The sequence below is a fragment of the Vulpes lagopus genome, chromosome 6 (genome assembly GCF_018345385.1).
Source record: "Vulpes lagopus strain Blue_001 chromosome 6, ASM1834538v1, whole genome shotgun sequence".
NCBI classification, from domain to species: Eukaryota; Metazoa; Chordata; class Mammalia; order Carnivora; family Canidae; genus Vulpes; species Vulpes lagopus.
In genome coordinates, this window is record NC_054829.1 from 64,716,517 (window position 1) to 64,738,827 (window position 22,311).

General features: G+C 36.3%; 1 protein-coding gene across 2 annotated transcripts in view; it reads left to right on the forward strand.

Annotated features, from left to right (window-relative positions):
* Window positions 1-22,311, forward strand: part of PRKD1 (protein kinase D1) — a 326,655-nt gene that overhangs the window by 227,000 nt on the left and 77,344 nt on the right. For both annotated transcript variants that reach the window (XM_041759216.1, XM_041759217.1), the window contains exons 3-4: window positions 15,528-15,659; window positions 16,822-16,982. In XM_041759216.1, coding sequence (XP_041615150.1) covers window positions 15,528-15,659; window positions 16,822-16,982 — 293 coding nt within the window. The remainder of the gene's footprint in view (window positions 1-15,527; window positions 15,660-16,821; window positions 16,983-22,311) is intronic.

The window sequence follows — 22,311 nt, forward strand, 5'->3', positions numbered from 1 at the left end:
TTTTCTTTTCTTTTTTTTCTTTTCTTTTCTTTTCTTTTCTTTTCTTTTCTTTTCTTTCTTTCTTTCCTTTCCTTTCCTTTTCTTTTTTCTTTTTTCTTTTCTTTTCTTTTCTTTCTTTTTTTTCTTTTCTTTTCTTTCTTTCTTTTTTTTTTTAAAGATTTAATTTATTCTCCAGAGACACAGAAAGAAAGCCAGAAACACAGGAAGAGGGAGAAGCGGGCTCCCTGTAGGGAGCCTGTTGTGGGACTCCATCCCAGGACCCCGGAATCACACCCCAAGCCAAAGGCAGATGCTCAACCACTGAGCCACCCAGGCATCCCCACAAGGCAGTTTCTAAGGCAATGGTAATTTTCTTCATTTGGATGGAATGTACAATGGCTGTTTATTATTAATCTTTAACCTACTCATATATTATATGTGCTCTTTTGTATATGTGATACTTTTAACTAAAATAAATTCCAGTCATTTTTTAAAAAAGACTTTAAATGATGTCTTACTGCATTCTGGAACCTTAACTGAAATACCAACATTGGCCATCAGCTAATCCCAAATAAACTATCCACTGTCTTTCCCACTTCTTGACTATAATAACCTTCCCATCCAATCCTGCTGGTTCCTTCAGTACCCCAAACTTCCCACATTTATTTTCATTTCTGAACCTTATTTCCACTGTGTTTCTATCTGAGGAATTCGGTTTCTTCTTCAATCCAAGATTTATACTTTCAACTTTATTTTTTACAGCATATCATTCTGTGCAGTCTCCCTTCTCCTTCCCTGGAGCTCTTCCTGACCTTTACAATCTCCAGATCCATGTTTGATTATGTACTCTCTGTCTTATAGTCTACCTATTTTGTTTTTTAGTATCTTTACCATCTTTCCTCAGCTAGAATATAAAATCCTAGAGGAGTGACCATGAATCTTTTGCTACTTTCTTTGAAATATGTTGGAGGAGGCTGTATTTGTTTGGTTTAATCATGTCGAGTGTAGAAATAATCCAGAGAGTGTTACTGTAAATGTGGAGTGAGCCAAGAAATGTTGAAGGCCAGATACAATCTCTGAGTGCCAAGAACAATGGCCTTTGAAAAGACTTCAAAGCTCTACCAAATGTAATAATCCTACAGGCAAATCACCTTTTGGAACATTTTTCTCAGAATCACTTGTGCTAATATTATGTTTATAGCACACTTTAGGAAGATGGGCTAAAATTGACAAATGGTACATGATTAATGTATTTTCTGCTTATTATCAAATCTATTCTCTTCCATTTAAAATTTTCTTTTAGGATTTCTTTTCTTTTTTAAAAAGATATTATTTATTTATTCATGAGAGACATGGGGGGGGCAGAGAGAGAGAGAGAGAAAGAGGTAGAGACATAGGCAGAGGGAGAAGCAGGCTTCCTGCAAGGAGCCTGATGTGGGACTCGATCCTGAACCCCAGAATCATGACCTGAGCCAAAGGCAGATGCTCAACTGCTAAGCCACCCATGCGTCCCTATGGTTTATTTTCATCAGCTTTTTAGATAAATGTGGCACATGTCTTGGTTTCTGGGTTTTTTTCTTTATCATTTTCATCTAGGGGAATTACTAAAAAAAGTCCAGGAAAAATGATTGCACTCTCCTGCCATATGGCCTTCCAATAGCATGCAGTATTTAATAATGGCTGAAGCTTGTAACTTACCTAAAGCTAGAAGTCGATGTACAAATTGTCCTCTGTTTTTAATGTTTATTTTAATGCTTATTATAATTTCAAGTATTTTATGAGTTAACATAAGGATTATCATGTTAGATATATGCTACTCGTGTTGTGAATCAAATTTTCACAGTTTAACTTAAATCTGCATATTTATGTTAAAATCCATTATTTTTGCTAGAGATACAATTAAAACCAATTGAGTACTGATGCATATTTTAATAGATTTATTCACTATCATATGATTTGGATTGAAATACTTCGTTGGAATGTCTCTTTACTCTCTGGTACATGCACACATACACATACATGCACTTTTTGATAGAAAAAAATATTATTTAAGATGCACCAGCTTTCTCCCCACCCACTCAGAAAAAGTGCATTGTATAGGCAATTTTGGTGAAATTCTATCAAATACCTAAGTATAAACTATTTCAGAACACATAAAATTTGAAAATCTTGTCTAATAACTTACCAAATGCAGCAAAATTTTAATACTGAAACCTGGAAAAGACAATCTAAGAAAGAAAAGAAAACACAATGGATTGAATGTTTATGTCCATGAGCTTCATATTGAAATCCTAACCCCCAAAGTGATTGGTGTTAGGAAGTGCTTAGGTCTGAGGAACTATCCTCATGGATGGGGAACTTAGAAAAGATACCCCAGAGGTCTCTATCACCCCTTCTGCCATGTACAGTTAGTTACAGGGAAAGGCAGCCATCTGTGAACCAGGAAACAGATTCTCCCCAGACACTGAATCTGCTGCTGCCTTGATCTTGGACTTCCCAGCCTCTAGAACTGTTGTTTGTAAGCTATCCAGTCTAAGTATTTTGTTACAGCAGCCCAAGCAGACTAAGACAGAAAGGAAACTGTAGACTGTGCTCACTAATGGAGTAGTTAATGTATTTAAACACAATTCACTGGGCACTCTGATAAGCCTTTTTCAGATGTATAGAAAAGTTAATTAAATTGCCAGGAATCACCCATTTACTTACTAGTAAAATTGTACTTAAAACCCAGGAATATCTGAAATCAGAACCCACATGCAATTAATGAAATGTCTTTGCTTTGTGGATATAAAATCCCTAAATAAAGTGTTGAGAAAAATAGAATCTATAAGAATACAAAAGAATAATACAAAATAACCAAGAAAATTGTTCTAGGAATAAAAAGTTGATTTGACATTATTAGTCAATTTTTATAATCTTTTATGAATTTTAATAAGAAATAGTTAACTTAAATCATGAACACCATTTTAATAAGAATATGTTAGGCACCACCCAACTAAGGTTAAGAAGAAGAAGCTGTCTTTACTAGTATTTAACACTGTTCAGGAAGTTCTTACCAGGGACGCCTGGGTGGCTCAGCAGTTGAGCATCTGCCTTTGGCTCAGGGCATGATCCCAGAGTCCCAGGATCGAGTCCCACATCGGGCTTCCTGAAAGGAGCCTGCTTCTCCCTCTGCCTGTGTCTCTGCCTCTCTCTGTGTGTATCTCTCGTGAATGAATAAATAAAATCTTTTATTTTTTTTAATAAAATCTTTTTAAAAAAGGAAGTTCTTAGCAAATGTTCTTTTCTACAAAAAGAAATGAAATAGAAATACTGGAAAAGAAGAGGCAAAATGATACTGATTTGCAGTAGATTTGATAACTTGGCAAGTCCATATGTAGGTCTTGATTCAGGATGATCTAAATTATTCTCCAGGAAAAAAAAAAAATTATTCTCCAGAACATCCCTCTTTAAAATGTCCATACATTTTAGCCTAATTTGTCCACATTCAAAACCTGCATTACTATCACAGTTATCACTCTCATTTTACAGATGCGGTCACCAAGACCTACAGAATCAGGAATCATGGCCAGGCTCAGGCACCTCATAAGTGGTGAAGCTGGGTTTCAAACCAGGCAGTCTTGCTCCAGAACTGGCATTCCTAACACATTACACTGTTTTGAATAACACAGTCCTTTCTGCCTCCATGTCATCTACATGCCCAGCACAGAGTGAACTCTGCTGTCACATGAAATAATCACAGGAGAATATTCCTGTAGACTAGGAAAGGAGCTTATTATCCAAATTTCAAGGATTACGTATATAATTTGAAAATTACTTTGTTCCCCTCCCTCTCAATGCTGGAATATCTCATTGGAAAAACATTACTACCTAAAACTGTAACAGGAAACATCAGATCTATATAAAAATTTACATCTATCTTCTTTTAAACATTTTTCCTATGCTATTTATCCTCTGTTATCCTGAAATCACTAGATAGATTGTTTAGAATGTATATGCTGATAAAATTTGCCCTTTGTTACTTTAAATAATAATGACTTTGGGATTTGCAATTTAAAACGAGAGAGAAAATGGAATTAAAATAAAAGCTAAAAATCAGATAAGACTATAATAGTATTATATGAGAATAAAATGTATAATCAATGAGTAAATGAACAAAGTTGCAGTAGTAATTATCACTTACCATACACATGCAGAGCATTTTTATATTCAAAACATGAATGTTGTTGCACAAAATTAATTAAAGCTTGTCCAAACATAGTTAATTTTAGATTAAAAATCATAATCTGCAACTACTTGTGGTGTTTTCTAAAAATTATTTGGTAATGATGATCTTCCAAAATATTTTCTTAATTAGGACCAAAGTTTGTGATTTCATTTACAAAGATGAAATGTGATATATGATCCTAAAATAAATATAGATAGACCTGTATATGAGATATGTCCCCAAACATGTTAATTTGTAAATTAAATATTCAGAACAAGAATAATTTCATGACCAAAAGAATATCATAAATAAAGATAATAGTTCCAAACTAATGTACCAAAGCCCACTGAATCTACAATGTACCCAATATGAACTAGGTTTCATGTATTTACCATCTACTGTCTTTCAAAGCTATTTTTTGGTTCTTAATATTGTTGAGTTTTTAACATATTCTAGATACAAGTCCTTTCTCAGAAATGTATTTTGCAAATATTTTCTTCCAGATTGTAGTTTTTCTCTTCATTTTCTTAGATCTCTTGAAGACCAGAAATTTTTAATTTTGATAAAGCCTACCAGTTTTTTTTTTTTTTTAATTAATTAAAGTTTTGGTTGTATCTAGAAATCTTTGTTTAGCCCAAGGTCATGAACATTTTCTCTAAAGTTGTCTTCTAGAAGTCTTACGGTTTAGGTTTTCTGCTTAAGTCTAAGATCTGTTTTGAGTTTATTTTTTGCTAATGGGTAGCATTAAAATAAAACATTTGATTATTATATGTGAATCAAATCAAAACATTTGATTATTATCTTTGTAAAAACATAAGATTATTATAAATCTACATATGCATGAATACTTGAAAAATATCTACTTTATTTTACCATATTTTAGGCACTACCACTGTATAGTGCCAAATATAATAGTTATTTTTAAATGTTTTCTCATTAAAATGATCGTGAAACTGTTATTTGAGTTTTAATTATACCCGTTTCAAAAGATGAAGAAGTAAGGTACAAAGATATCTTGCAGTTTAGCCATGGTAGGTGGAAACAGCAGGGAAGCCACTTTGTCTCCTCCCAAAGTCATGTGCTGTCCAGTGTTGTAAAAAATAGTTTTCAACAGTAAAGGTCCATGTTACAAATGTCCTGTACTGAGCACAAACAAACATTCTCTTCTGCCTCTGCCTCCCTACTGGAACCTGTCTCCAGACCCCATATCCCTACCATCCTCAATCTCAATATGACCCTATACCCTAATGCGCTGGTAAATGGATAAACTGATGGTCTATTGAAAGAATTCACCTGGAGAGTTGGTAAGCAGACTGAGTGAACTACAGTACAGATTCACAAACAACATGAATGAGTTACAAATGCATTCGGCTGACAGGAGCTATATTCCAAAGACGACATTTATATGATATTTTGAAAAGGGGATAGAAAATAAATCAGTGGTTGCCAGGGGATGGGGGTAGGGGGCGAGGAGGGGAGTTTCTCCACAGTGGCACAGAAGAATTTGGGAGGAGTTGGTAAAATTGCCGCAATTACGTGTAACACCATAAAACTGTACACAAAAAAGGGTGGATTTTACTTATGTAAATTATACCTCAATACACCTGACTCAAAAGCATAAACTCAGATTTTCAGTGTATAAAGCTCTTATTCTGATGAGTCAGAGTAGACCAATGAGTCAGTCAGCCTGATTGTTGAAAAAGAACCCAGGGAGTTCCTGAGCAGCATGGCCCTTCCCTCTGTGCTCTGAGCGGCAGCCAGAACTCCTCCTGCATGCAGCAGGCCCTGGATTCAATTCAGCCCTCCCTGAACTCTTGCTTCTTCCGCAATGGGAATACCCAGCAGATTTCACAGCTTTTAAGGGTTTTGTTGTTGATGAATCAAAAGTAAGCATCTGTTTTTATGAAAGGTACAGTGAGACTTAAATATGAAGCAAAGCATGTAGGACCTCAGTCTGGTGTATCTGTGTGCAAACGTATTTGACAACAGTGATGCCATTTGTTGCCAGAAACCCTGCTGCCTATCAGAGCATTTCAGATAGTACAGTACCCAGCCTCCTCTACCGGCCTTTTGTAAGTAGTCTAAAGGGCGATTTATATGCGGGTGCTCCTCATGTAAATGAGGTCATTATCCTTTTAAAGGTATAACGTTTCCCGTATGTGCTGGAGCTTTCTAAGAAACAGACTTGACCTTTCTTTTCCTCATTCAGGGTGCCTGCGGAGCCTGCACTCATTAGCTAAAATTTGACTCCATGACATTTTTACTTAATTTTCTTTTTTCCTCTATGTTGGACACATGGGGCAACCATTTATGTTCTTTCTTGACCTGAGATGCTCTCTAATCTCTTTCCAGCTGTGGCATTTGTCATTCAGTCACATCAGGATATGGTGACCCTTCTTCCCCACGGCAATTCCCAACTGTTAATTGATTCATTTTAGAGAGGGAACTAGACACAGTCCTATGGGCTTAGCTCCATTTAATTAGTGTTAACCAGAACAGTGGATAGAAAAGCAATTTCCTCTGCAGTGGAAACATTTTTTATAAGGTGGTAGAGGAACAGTAAGTTTTTAAAGCCCTTAAATTTTTAAGTGCTATGGGTTGGTAATAGATTTAAAAGCAGTATTGCCTTCTATTAATATTGATGGGGACAATAATTACAAATAATATTAATGATAACTGGGATTCAAACCCACATCTTTCCAATTACAAAGCCCACACTGTTAATCTAAATTATGCTAAGATATTTTTGTGATAACCACTGAGACTGTGCTAGTTACTTTGAGTCTTTCTCATGGCCCAGTCAAGTTAGCTTTACTAAGCCAGTTTAATAGGCAGAGAGACTGAGGTTCAGAGAGGTGATCTGTGACTTACCTAAGGTTACTTATTTGCTATGAACAGGATTAGTAGCCAGGTCCGCTCTGACACTGTGTCCATGGTTTTCATCACCACTACACCATACTGCCTTTAAAGTACTAAGGAACTAGCAAGGACATCTCTGAAAAGCATTGCTAGACACGTTTTAAAGTGTGATCCAAATTACGGTTTTGACAGGCTTTGCTTTTAAAGTTCAAATACTATATTTACACATTGTTGGGACTTTGTAAAATATAGAACCTCGGAACTGCAGACAAGCATGGGTTTCGAAGCCATTGCTTTATTTATTCATATTAATTGATCATTGATATGTACATATGAAGTGAGAGAAGGTGTGGTCTCTATCTTCCAGCAATCTGTTAGGTCAGATATGAACAGATAAAGGAATAAGGGAGGGCGTTGCAGTATAGAGTGATACACTTTATAATACAGATGTGCCCAGGAGCTTATGAGAATAGAGAAGAGGACAGTTTACCTCACAAAGAGGACAGTCACACCACAAAAGGCTTCCAGTGCAGGTGATACTGAGCTAAGTTTGGGGATGAGCAGAGTTAGCTACTTAGGGGTAGCAGCCACATGCTAAACAAAGCAAGTTTGGGTGAAAGGGAAGCATACCTCACTAGTGGCTGGAGCAAAAAAGTATGTTGAGGGGAATGTTCCTGGTAGATTTCTCAGTATAGAGATAGACTGAATGAATGAATGAAGTAGCTTTGCCCTATAGCTAGCCTTTGGTTACATGGTGTTCTATTTTGTATGTCTTTCATCTGGGAGCACCTTCCAGGCAGGAGGCACACTGCTGCTTCTAAAGCAGTTGTTCTGTAACAGCAGAGTGAGTGGTTGTCTGAGAGGGAAACAAAGGGTGGGTCACCCAGGCATTAACTAGAACTCTCCTGGCTCATGAACAGATGGTGAACTGCTTCCTGAGCAGAGTTTTAGCCCTGCCATCAAACACTCCTGTCTTGCTACTTGCTTCTGGTTAAACAGAGGGGGAAAAAAAAAGAAGAAGAAGGATTTATTTCTTTCTGAGCGAGGATGAATAATACATGCAGACTTTCCTAATTTTCATGATAGAACATAGGCCTTGTCACCCACATGTGTGGTGTCTAGCAGTGCATAGGGGTCTCTCCTTGTCTGTTAGTAATTATAAATACCTGAAAGTATTAACATAATTAGCTTTCTGTGACCTAGCAGTATATAATTATAATAAATAAACCTATTATAACTATGCTTAAAAAAAGAGACTATCATTGTGACCCTTTGGCAAGTCATCCAGTAGTGCTTGCTACATGATCATGTTCATGAATGTACCCATTCAATTCCTTCCATCACTCTTAAGATTTATGAGCTCCTCTTACTTTCTTTTTTTTAATTTTTATTTATTTATGATAGTCACAGAGAGAGATAGAGAGAGAGGCAGAGACACAGGCAGAGGGAGAAGCAGGCTCTATGCACCGGAAGCCCGACGTGGGACTCGATCCCGGATCCCCAGGATCACGCCCTGGGCCAAAGGCAGGCGCCAAACCGCTGCACCACCCAGGGATCCCTCCTCTTACTTTCTAAAGTCTTTTTTCTTTTGTAGATTTGATGAGCATTCACTTGTTTTCTTTGGGTTGGTGTTTTAACTTTTTATTCATCAGGTGTAATAGATATAATATTACACATATATATGGGTATGTGTGTATATATCTATATACATATGTAACAGGAAATTTCCTGTTTCTTTGTTTCCTGTGTATTAGAAATATTTCCCATAATATAGGAAACAAGCTTCTAAATTGTATTTTACTCCAAGTAGTTAATTGTTAATCATTTGTTAAATGTTTTCCTGCTGTATTGATTTATGATATTTCCTCTTATCATGTTTTAAATTCATACATAGAGTAGATTACTGTGCCATCAGTATCTGTCTTTTTTATCTCTCTTGTCTTATGCACAGCTGGCACACTTTAAAATATTATAGTTTTATAGACTATTCTGATATTAACTAGGGCTGAATTTCATCATTACTCTCCTTTTAAACTTTTCCATTCATATCAGAATATTTTCTATTTCTCTTACACAAGACCTCCAAAATAATTCCATTAAGCCCATTAAAATTTTGTTAGACTGTTCTGTTAGAATATGAAGATAGATGTTTTTCTTAAGATTAAAAGTGAGCCCTCATGTATCATTTATTATGGCCTATTTAAAATAGTTCATTTAAAGCCCTTAGATGATCTTTATTCCTCTACTCTATTTTCTTCTCAAGGATATTTATGCTTTAATTTTTTGTTTGAAAATTGTCCTGTTCTAGAAAAGACCGGAAAGAATTACAGTTGAAAAATTCAGCTTTTTCTGTTTTGTTTGTTAGCATTAAACTAGTGTGTGTGTGTGTGTGTGTGTGTGTGTGTGTGTGTGTGTGTGTTTTCATGTTTCGGGACATCTCCGCTTCATTCTTTCCACATATAACACAGCTGCAAGGTCCTTTGTTCTGTTTCAGGCTTTTTCAAAGCTTCGGCTTTTTCTTTCTATCAATCTTCTTGGGGTGGCTCTTAACTGGCCAGAACCACCATTGACTTCACTGGACTGTGTGCTTCTCCTTCTGTAGCTGATGCATTTTCTTTTTCAGGAGGAGCTTGACAGAGTTTCCTGGGCAGTTAAGTCAGCTTCTCTAGATCCCACCCTTTTTCCTTCCTAATTAGGGTAACTTATTATTGTGCTATCAGTCTGGCTTGAGAGACCATTCCTCTTGGAGATATTTATTTATTTATTTATTTATTTATTTATTTATTTATTTAAGGATCTCTGGCCATGGACTTATAAAATATTTTCCCAGAACTTTCTGAACTGCCTAAGCAACATATCTAAGTACATTTTATGGGTTTTTTAACTCTTGGCTGCTATAACCTCTGGGATAGTCATAGCCTCCTAAGTTCCCATCATTGCACCTCACTAATGTTTTTCTGGTCAGATGTGAGTTGAAAATGGAAATTCCCATCTCATTTCTTCAAAGGGAGAATTTGGTACAAACATGGCTTGGAAAGACTGGGACAAATGAAGAAGCAGAAAGAAATGACCAGCCTCAGGGTGCAGAAATGTGTGTATGGGAGGCAGGGGTAGTAAAGACATATGCAAGCATAATTTTACAAGCACTGTCAAGTATCTAGGCCACAAGAGCATGGAAATGATCTGTTGTCATCTTTCTGGTACCTGCCATGTGGACAATTGGGAGTCACTTTCCTAACTGTCCTGACAGTACACCAAAGATGAAATGTCAAGAGCTCACAGTAATTATAATTATAAAGAAATATGTAGTTAATCCTATAAATTGTCTATAATTACATGAAATCAGACTATAAAAAATGTTCCTTCTTAATCTCATTCTCTACTTTTCAAAATACAACACACTTCATCCTTCAAGGTTATATTCAGTGTCCATTCTTGATGAAACTTTCCCTGACAGATCCGGGCAGTTCTAGTCACCCTTTCTTTTCTTTTCTTTCTTCTTTTTTTTTTTTTAGGATTTTATTTATTTATTCATAGAAACACAGAGAGACAGAGACAGAGACACAGGCAGAGGGAAAAGCAGGCACCATACAGAGAGCCCGACATGGAACCCGATCCAGGGTCTCCAGGATCACGCCCTGGGCTGCAGGCGGCACCAAACTGCTGTGCCACTGGGGCTGCCCCTAGTCACCCTTTCTTTTGGGTTTCCATCTCTGCATTTTCTATTATAATTATTATGGATGTGTCATCCTCACTTTGACTTTGAACCCTCAACAACAGATACTGTGTTCCCTGTCATTTTTGTATTTCAAGCTTAGTATGTTATAGATACATTAATAAAACTAACATCAGTCTATATGCTTCAAGATAATTAGGACTGCTTGGCCTCCACAAGCTAATTGATGAAAAGTCGTGGACCATGTTGAAGTTACAGATGAGTGTGTGGGTTTCAGTATAAAAAAAATATTTCTACTAATTTGAGATATTCTCAAATGCAACAAACTGATTTGTGAGGAGTCATCATTCCACCAATGGTAGCTCTCAAGGAACAGAGGATGGTTTATGTATATCTATTGTGTGTGTGTGTGTGTCTGGATAAATAATGGGATGTTAAAGTATAATCTGATAAAACTGATGAGTATGTGTATTTATATGCAAATGGAATCCAGGAGCTATTTTCAGTATTCTGGAGGCTAAGGAAAAAGCAAATTTATCTACAACAAATCTTAACAGCTTTAAAAACCTTCATAATGTTTTGCTCTTGGACAGACTTAGCAATTGAATGGGGCGACTCTGGTTATCTTGAGGACCCAAAACTCCAGTTGGCTGTGAGTGATGCATTACCTTTGATTTCATAACAATTTCAAAACCACTTATTGTTACTAACTCCTATTTGTTTGGAGGCAGAAGGATTTCAAAAACTAGCGTCCATACAGAAAGCATATTAAGAGGATAGTTGATCACAAATCGAATTAATTTCATTCCGTGGTTATTTCATGGACTTTTTTTCTCTCTAGTACCTTTTGCATCTCTGAGATGAGGATGCATGATACAAGGGTAATGTGTTATATTTAATTGCTATTTATAAAGATCTTTTCTAGTGATTCACAAAATAAAGATGCAGTTTATAATCCATTGTGTTTTAATGGACAGAGAAATACAATTTGATCCAGCACAGCTTAGAGAAATTGTATGGTTCAAGTGTGAAGACAATCTAAATCAAGATCCTGTGTTAGCTAGGACAGCTCCTTTATTTCTCTGAGACTCAGTCTTCCCATTCAGAAGTAGAGATAATAATAACATCTACTTCATAGATTGCTTGTGAAGTACGGAAAAGGATGTTACTTACGTGCAGTGTGTTAACCTCTTCTATCTGTCCCAAATTGTTGACGCCAGAAAGAGTTAATGCTTCTCCCACATTGCCAAGATTGTCAATAAGAAAAAAAATACTGAAAATCTTGGAGGAGCTGACACTATTTTATTTTATCATGCAAATAGTTTTGACCTCCAGAGATTATTTATTTTGCATCAGAAGCCTCATTCCTTCTGTACTGCTAACCAAACAGTTTATTCCATTTTGTGCAACAACTCATCATGAACCTTAAAAGAACTACTGATTATTTTAGAGTTTTTGGCTCAATTACCTGTTTCAAATGATCAGTGACTAAGGAAAGCATGTCATTTTCTCCTCTCTCGCACACTGGTATATAACAATAGACTTTGAATAGAGCAAATCAGAGAGACACAAATACCAGTATAAGGGGCCCATTGTGCTTAGTTTGTAGCCCTGTCACATGCTTTTAATTTAGGTTGGTTGATTGATTATGACAAACTGACAGATAGCATATTGTTCCTCTCTTGGAGTCTCTAGACACTTTAATATTCTACTCTGATCTGTCCATTTTGATTCCAAAACTTAAGTGAAATGGAATTACAGCATTCACTTTGTTTTCCTGTGCTGAGTGATTATCTCTGAAGTGCAATTTTGTGATTAGGCGAGATGGCATGCCTACACTCAGCTAATACTGATTTCCCCCAGGGTGCAGAACAGGTAAATTCATAATGAATGGATGTTGTGTTTTGATTTCAAATGGATGTAAAACCTCCCCACACTTGGTAGTTTTATTTTAAAAATGTATTTAATTATTCTAAAATTAACAGGAGAATATTAAAATTGAACTTTAGAAAATGGCATTTGAACATAAGTCAAGGGTGCTAACTGCTTATGAATGTTAATCCCCTTAAAAAAGTGAAAAAGGCAGACTTGCCTGACATAAACGGGGGCGGGGGGTTGGAGAAGGAGTATGGTCATTGAAAATCTTCAGTTTAATTATTTATGTTTTTCTGATTAATTCAAAAATATCTGAGTGCAGCTTGGTATTAGTATTCTCAAATACCAGTGTTCCTTATTTTGAAAACCACAGTAATTATTAACTAATTGGTATAATAGTATCATCATAGCTGCTTGGTTCTGAGGGCTGACTTTTAGGGGGAAGGAGAGAGAAACAGAAAGGAGTTAACGATTGGCACAAAGTATTTTCTTTGATATTTTGAAAACAGATTTTGTCCACGAGTAAGAGAACTAGTTTTAAAGAGAATTTACCATCCCCAAATTAAACATGTTTTGACCAAACCACATAAGTAGATGATTGGTACCCAAATCATACTCCTTTACTGATAAACATTGACCATAATGTTGTGAATCTTGTAATATGCAATTTCTCAAACTTATTTAGGTTGAAATCCTTTTAATAAAGAATATTAACACTAGTCAGAACTTCCTGTAGGCAGTGTTGGTGCATGATCATAGTTCTTTGATCAGCTTCTTCTTCCCACACTTAAATCTCTTAGCATAGTATCTAGTATATATTAAGAGCTCAGTAAATCTTATTCTTGTTATTTTAATTATCTTTCCAACTGAATAAAAGTAATAATTTTAATAAGTTGATTTTCAACAACAAAGCCCCTTAATTTGGAATAAAGTGCTTTTATTCAAGGCTCAAAGAACAACTAACCCATTAAAATTTTCAGTCTTCTATTACGTCCAGTTGTATGTCCTGTGAACCATCAGTAATATTCTTTCTGGTGGAAGTGATTCACTCTCCTAAATGTTCTATTATCTCTTGCCCTGAGGGATGTGATACCCTCAAAGTTGTCCTCATAATTTTGGATATCTACCTAGCAGAGATGAATGGCCTACATTTTCAGTATGCACTCTTTCTCACCTTGCATACTTGAGTTAACAAGGGAAGCACTTCATTAAGTGCACTCAGTGAGTGATTTGTTAGCCTATAGCCTGCTCTCCAAGGCCGCAATAGGAAATCTACAAATGTTTATTCCCCACAGCATAGAGCTATTGGACATCTCTTTAGGCAGAGTTAGGGAAGATAAGATGCAATGGTGGTATGATGAAAAGGACAGTGAATTGGGGGCCAGAGCGACTATGGGTTGTAGTTGTAGTTCTATTTAGTATCTTAGTCCACAATTTGTAGTTTCTCTGAAAATCAGAAGTCATTTTATACTTGTGGGGTTTTTTGTTTGTTTGTTTTTACCTATCTTTCTTGCTACTTTTGTAGGCTCTGTAAAGACATCTTATTCATCTTTAGATCTTTACCCACAATTGTATTATTGACAATATTGAAGGTGCTTAACAAAGTTTCCCCCCAATTCTTTTTGAATAAAATTTTATGAAATCAAGTGCACATGGTCCTAACTTTAATGGAAGTGTAAGCTTTTCAGACTTGGAGAAGTTACCATTAATCACATCTTCTCTTTCTGTGTATGAGAAACTGAAGCTCGTGATGGTTGGGTGAGGTGTCACTTCAGTAATAGCAAAGCTGCAGCCTGCTTTCCTCCTCCCAGGTCAGCACTCTCTGGACTGTACTACTAGGCTCAACATTAGGCTATGTATGCAAATAGATCTAGAAAGATATACCCCCTACCCATTAGAATTTTGGGAAACTGGGTGATCCTTTACTTTCAATTCTCTGTATCTTTCTTGATTTGGACAACAACAAAAAACATAAACTAATTTTGTAACACAATAAAAAATATCATTTGGCAAAATATTATTTAAAAAGGTAGTGAATTGGGCCGCCCAGGTGGCTCTGTGGTTTAGTGCCCCCAAGGCCTGATCCTGGAGACCCAGGATCAAGTCCCATGTCAGGCTCCCTGCATGGAGCCTACTTCTCCCTCTGCCTGTGTCTCTGCCTCTCTCTGTGTGTCTCTCATGAATAAATAAATAAAATCTTTTAAAAAAAAAAGTAGTGAATTTCAATACTTTGCAGGAGTACCATATAGAATAAGTAACAATATGTGTTAAACAAAAGTACCCTACATCATGAACGTGTATTTCTCAAGGAGTGGACTGGATTCACCAGTGTGTTAAGTCCTTCTTATGTATTGGTGAAGAGGCTGCTTGGTTATTTATAGGTCATAATAAATGCTTGGTTATTTTGCCTTAAGAATTCAAATAACTCTATATCCCCAAGAAGAGGCTGCTCGGATTTCTAATCTGTCTTGCAGTGGGCTCCCCCACTTCTTCTGATGTACCTTTTCATGGTCATATTCAAATATACCATCTTCTGATCTGTCAAATTCAATCCATCAAATTTTTTTCATTAATATTTCTAACTACCTTTTTGGGGGAGAAAAAGCAAAATATTTTTAAGTCACATCAGGTATTTGTAAATCTGATTGAACTCTCCTTTTGTTCATGCTTTCTTCACATTTTACCTATTCTCAAAGTGCCCTGAAACTTTGACTAGCAGGAACAGGGGAGAGAGGGTTGCCGTGCCACACAATTGTAAAGCTGTGGTAGGAAGAATAAAGTCTCACTGCTATCACCAAGCAGTGTTGCATCTTATCTTTCCTGGCTTTGCCCAGAGTTATATCCATACTTGTGTATTAACTATCCTGTATATAATTATCTACAGATCAGACTATCCATTTGGCTTATTTTCCAATGTTACTATTTTTACAGCTTCTGCCACCTTTGAAGACTTTCAGATTCGTCCCCACGCTCTTTTTGTTCATTCATACAGAGCTCCAGCTTTCTGTGATCACTGTGGAGAAATGCTGTGGGGGTTGGTGCGTCAAGGCCTTAAATGTGAAGGTAAGATCTTTCCCTCCCCAATCAAGTCAGTCACATGCTGGAACATATAAATCATCTGCTTATGTTGTGCCCTCTACAATTATGTCTTCTTTCCCTCAGATGTCTTCCAGTGATTTTTTGGATGCATGGATTCTGTTCTGTTCATTTCTTTACATTTCCTGTCTTCAGCATATTTGCTCTGACGTGGAAAACCTGATATTCATACTGTTTCCCCTGTATTTTATGGATCCATTTCTTTTGTGTGATTTTGGCAACAAACTAAAAATAACATTTGCTTCTGAAGTCAGAATTAGTAGGCATTCAACAAATGTGTATTGAAATGCGCAGAGATTTAGGAGATTAATCAAACCATGCAAAGCCATTCAGCTGTAGAGTGACCGACTGTTACTTGTACCCATGTTTCTCATGTGAACAATGAATAGTAGAAACATTAAAAGAAAATGGTGCTTTCCTAATTATCTACCATGTGGAAACCACCATGTATGGTATCTTACATATTTTCTTAACAGTTCTACAAGGTAGTTATTTTTTTAAAGATTTATTTATTCATGAGAGATACAGAGAGGCAGAGACATAGGCAAAGAGAGAAGCGGGCTCTCCACAGGGATTCCAATGAGGGACTTGATCCCAGGACCCCGGGGTCACAACCTGAGCCAAAGGCAGGTGCTCAACCACTGAGCCACCCAGGCATTCCCTACAAGGTAGTTAGCCCTATAAAGTAAGGTATGCAAGGTCATATGGACAAAAAAATTGTGGAGCCAGGATTCAGATCAATGTAGTTCAGAAGTTGTGATGCTCTGTGATTAACTTTCCCTCTAATGTGTGTGTTCCACTCACATTAGAACTTGTGGCAGTTAAAAATGCCTCAGGTGTTCTCTTTGGGTTTTCATGGCTCAATCCCTCCGAGCCCAAGTCCATTGTATCAAAGAACATTTTAAAAAGTTGATAACCAGAGTAGTTGCTGAACTTGTCCAATAGAATCAGAATTCAAAAACTCACCCTATTTACAAATTGTGAAAAGAAATCAGAAAAAGCTCGAGAGAAAATTTGAATTTCCAAATAGCCCCAAGAAACAGTACTATTTTTAAAAATGCATAATTTAATACCAAAAGAGCTTTTAATTTATGGTTGAACAAAAATCATTTTTACTTTCTCTTTCCAGGGTGCGGTCTGAATTACCATAAGAGATGTGCATTTAAAATACCCAACAATTGCAGTGGCGTGAGGAGGAGAAGGCTCTCCAACGTTTCCCTCACTGGGCTCAGCACTGTCCGCACAGCGTCTGCTGAGCTCTCCAGCAGTACTCCTGACGAGCCCCTTCTGGTACAGCCTCCTGTTTATCCATTTATCCATTTACATGAGAGATCTGTGGGACGATGGGATAACAGCGTCAATCAAGACAGTGCCCTGGGAGGGAGGACACAGCCAAGGTGTTAATGACTAGATTTCTTTAGGGCCTGTGCTGTAGAGTGTTCAGGGCTTCATCAAATATCCAAAGCTTTGAGTTTGCTTTTTCATCTGTGAACTTCATGCAGTTAGAAATAGGTGAGGTTTCATCGTGGTCATAGGGCCAGAGTGGCACAAACTAATGTGTAAATATTACAAAACATAATTTGTCAAAATCTGGAAACCAGAAACAAAAGAAGTTCTCTTTGTGACATAGGTGAATATTTCTTCTGGGAGAAAATTTTAAACTTCCTCTTACGAAAATATGAAAGTCTTCAATGTCTTGGCATTACTGGCACATTCTGGAGTATTGTCAGAGTGACACTGATTGACAAATGCTGAGAGAAAAATAAGACTTGAATACCTTAAATATTTCCATTATTAGTTCTAACATACTTATGGATATGACTTAAGTATTATTCTTTAAGAGAGTTAAATTTAGATTTTCCAAACATTCAAAACCAAGTAAAAATTGTGATAATTATGTGAATTATTTAAAGTAAGAACATAAACTGACAGTGCAAGACTTTAAATATCCCGTATTTACTCCCTCCTTCCAAAGAATATTACAAAGACTTTTTATAATCTAGCTATTATAAAAATCATTTAAGAAATTTAGAAATTATTACAACATTAAGGTTAAATTATTCCTTCTTGGAGTGGAGGGGAGGCAATACATTTTGAAGACATCTCTAAAAAAAGTTGTATCAACTAGTCTCTTGTTTGAAAAATATTTTGTTGTGATCTTTATGTTACAGCGTAAACCAGACATATAGCCCAAATGCATGCTTATTTTGGTAAATAGGAAAATGTTATAGTCTGTTTTCCTGAGACTTCCTTTTAGGACTTTATTGTGTTTTCATTCTTTCATGAAATAAACCTGTTGGGGGAAGGCAAGTACTTAATCCTACCATTAACTAGAAGACTATATTATGTTTGATAGCTATGCAGAATGTATGTGTATGACTTTATATTATTTTGTAAAGTTGCATGAATTGGAACTACTGGTATTCAAATTGAAAGGTACTTAAATCAAAAGCTGTTTACTTTTCCAGCAACTCATGTCAGCTTCCCAATTCTGAAATTCTTTGATTTAGTTTCAATTTTTATAGACTAGTTCCTCTTGCTCACTGAGACACATAGTGTTTTTAGAATACTTAAAAATTTAAGAAACAAAATTATAAATTAATTGTATATTGTTTTCAATTTTACCAAGAAAAGTTCTTAAAAAATTATTTAATATCCCATCAGAAATCTAAAGCTCTAAAGCCATTCATTATTAGACTAGATTAGAATCCAGATGATTAATGCTAAAGATTCTTCTTTTAAATCGGTATCAACTTTATGTAATATATACATATATATGCATATACACGTTTTACATATATATGTGCATATATAATACAAAACAGTACATATATAATCTATATAAGTATGAATTGAGTTACATATTTAAGTTATATGCATGCATATATTTATAAATGTATAATTTATATGTGAATATAATTTAGGTTACATAACTATAGACTTTAACACAGGTTTTTAAATCAAATTATTTAATTGCTTTATTTAACCAAATTAAATAATTATTTCATCATTTGAATTACTTGATTACAAGCTATATTTTACATGAAATGTTGAAATTCATTAGTGCTTTATTGGTAAATGAAAATTTTTATAGTAGAATGCCGAAAATGTTTTTTTTAATATATTTTGAAAAATCTGATTTTAACCATGTCTGTCAAGAAGGCTTATAAGATTGTGACCAAATCAGATATTTGTGAGGTGAGAAAAAATTGGGGCCATAAAATACTTTGAAAAATGTTATTATGATAAACTTTCATGACCTTGTATAAAATGCCTGACAGGCAATGTTTAAATGAGAAATGCCCTTGGAAATCATATTTCTGACACCATTTGACACACTGGCTCTCAAAGTCCTGTTTTACATGTATCAGAGCTCTTTATGCCCTCATGGTATGCCTGTTTATTTCTCGTTTTATCCAATACCTGAGAAAAGAAGCAAACACTGGCCCACTTTGAGGAGGGCACATATTTTCTGGTTGTCTTGGGTCACAGTCATGCCTTGGCTACTTCATGTCAGGACAAAACCAGCCTGCTCTACCAAGGCATTTTGGAGTACAGTGAATATGTCCTTCTTTATCCCTGGGCAAGACATAAAAGGTCAGCAATTACAGTTTAAAATTTATAGCAAATACCTAATCAAAAGTAGTATTATGGAAAAATACTAAAACCTTTTAGTTCTCTATACAATAAAAGATATTTTTCCACTTCTAAAAAAGACAATGACCAAGATATAAAGATGGCATTCCTTATTAATCCCATTATATCACCCATGTTGCAAAGTTACCCATGACAAGTGTAGAGATTTTTTCTCAAATGTAAGAAAATGATTTTTCCTGTCCGTACTTGATGACTTATTTTTTTTTGTATTTTAATAGATGTTTATTGTTTTAAATTACTGAGTTTGTTATGCAGTAATAGTTAACAAATACAATTATATTTCATTAGAAAATCATCCTTTACAAGAATTTTTAATTTATTGCAATAGTTTATATTATTGCAATAGTTTTATATGGCATTCTCTCATGAAATTTGTTTCTTCTTCTTTTTTTTAATAATAAATTTATTTTTTATTGGTGTTCAATTTACCAACATACAGAATAACACCCAGTGCTCATCCCGTCAAGTGCCCCCTTCAGTGCCCATTACCCAGTCACCCCCACCCCTTGCCCTCCTCCCCTTCCATCACCCCTAGTTCGTTTCCCAGAGTTAGGAGTCTTTATGTTCTGTCTCCCTTTCTGATATTTCCCACACATTTCTTCTCCCTTCCCTTATATTCCCTTTCACTATTATTTATATTCCCCAAATGAATGAGAACATACAATGTTTGTCCTTCTCCAATTGACTTACTTCACTCAGCATAATACCCTCCAGTTCCATCCACGTTGAAGCGAATGGTGGGTATTTGTCATTTCTGATGGCTGAGGAATATTCCATTGCATACATAGACCACATCTTCTTTATCCATTCATCTTTTGATGGGCACAGAGGCTCCTTCCACAGTTTGGCTATTGTGGACATTGCTGCTATAAACATCGGGGTGCAGGTGTCCTGGCGTTTCATTGCATCTGAATCTTTGGGGTAAATCCCCAACAGTGCAATTGCTGGGTCGTAGGGCAGGTCTATTTTTAACTCTTTGAGAAACCTCCACACAGTTTTCCAGAGTGGCTGCACCAGTTCACATTCCCACCAACAGTGCGAGAGGGTTCCCTTTTCTCCACATCCTCTCCAACATTTGTAGTTTCCTGCCTTGTTAAGTTTCCCCATTCTCACTGGTGTGAGGTGGTATCTCATTGTGGTTTTGATTTGTATTTCCCTAATGGCAAGTGATGCAGAGCATTTTCTCATGTGCATGTTGCCCATGTCTATGTCTTCCTCTGTGAGATTTCTCTTCATGTCTTTTGCCCATTTCATGATTGGATTGTTTGTTTCTTTGCTGTTGAGTTTAAGAAGTTCTTTATAGATCTTGGAAACTAGCCCTTTATCTGATACGTCATTTGCAAATATCTTTTCCCATTCTGTAGGTTGTCTTTGAGTTTTGTTGACTGTATCCTTTGCTGTGCAAAAGCTTCTTATCTTGATGAAGTCCCAATAGTTCATTTTTGCTTTTGTTTCTTTTGCCTTCGTGGATGTATCTTGCAAGAAGTTACTGTGGCCGAGTTCAAAAAGGGTGTTGCCTGTGTTCTCCTCGAGGATTTTGATGGACTCTTGTCTCACATTTAGATCTCTCATCCATTTTGAGTTTATCTTTGTGTATGGTGAAAGAGAGTGGTCCAGTTTCATTCTTCTGCATGTGGATGTCCAATTTTCCCAGCACCATTTATTGAAGAGACTGTCTTTCTTCCAATGGATAGTCTTTCCTCCTTTATCGAATATTAGTTGACCATAAAGTTCAGGGTCCACTTATGGGTTCTCTATTCTGTTCCTTTGATCTATGTGTCTGTTTTTGTGCCAGTACCACACTGTCTTGATGACCACAGCTTTGTAGTACAACCTGAAATCTGGCATTGTGATGCCCCCAGCTATGCCCACAAATCGGGCCCCCACAGACCCGATTTGTGACCCAGTATGTGTTCTATTCTGGAGAAAGTTCCATGTGCACTTGAGAAGAATGTGTATTCAGTTGAGTTTGGATGTAAAGTTCTGTAGATATCTGTGAAATCCATCTGGTCCAGTGTATCATTTAAAGCTCTCGTTTCTTTGGAGATGTTGTGCTTAGAAGACCTATCTAGTATAGAAAGAGCTAGATTGAAGTCACCAAGTATAAGTGTATTATTATCTAAGTATTTCTTCAGTTTTGTTATTAATTGATTTATATATTTGGCAGCTCCCACATTCGGGGCATATATATTGAGGATTGTTAAGTCCTCCTGTTGGATAGATCCTTTGAGTATGATATAGTGTCCCTCTTCATCTCTCACTACAGTCTTCAGGGTAAATTTTAGTTTATCTGATATAAGGATGGCTACCCCTGCTTTCTTTTGAGGACCATTTGAATGGTAAATGGTTCTCCAACCTTTTATTTTCAGGCTGTAGGTGTCCTTCTGTCTAAAATGAGTCTCTTGTAGACAGCAAATAGATGGGTCCTGCTTTTTTATCCAGTCTGAAACCCTGCACCTTTTGATGGGGTCATTAAGCCTGTTCACGTTCAGAGTTACTATTGAAAGATATGAGTTTAGTGTCATCATGATATCTATTCAGTCCTTGTTTTTCTGGCTTGTTCCACTGAACTTCTTCTTAAAGGGGAATTTTAAGAGTCCCCCTTAAAATTTCTTGCAGAGCTGGTTTGGAGGTCACATATTCTTTCCGTTCCTGCCTGTCTTGGAAGCTCTTTACCTCTCCTTCCATTTTGAATGAGAGCCTTGCTGGATAAAGTATTATTGGTTGCATGTTCTTCTCATTTAGGACCCTGAATATATCCTGCCAGCCCTTTCTGGCCTGCCGGGTCTCTGCGGAGAGGTCTGCTGTTACCCTAATACTCCTCCCCATAAAGGTCAGGGATTTCTTGTCTCTTGCTGCTTTAAGGATCTTCTCTTTATCTTTGGAATTTGCAAGCTTAACTCTTAGATGTCGAGGTATTGAACGGTTTTTATTGATTTTAGGGGGGGATCTCTCTATTTCC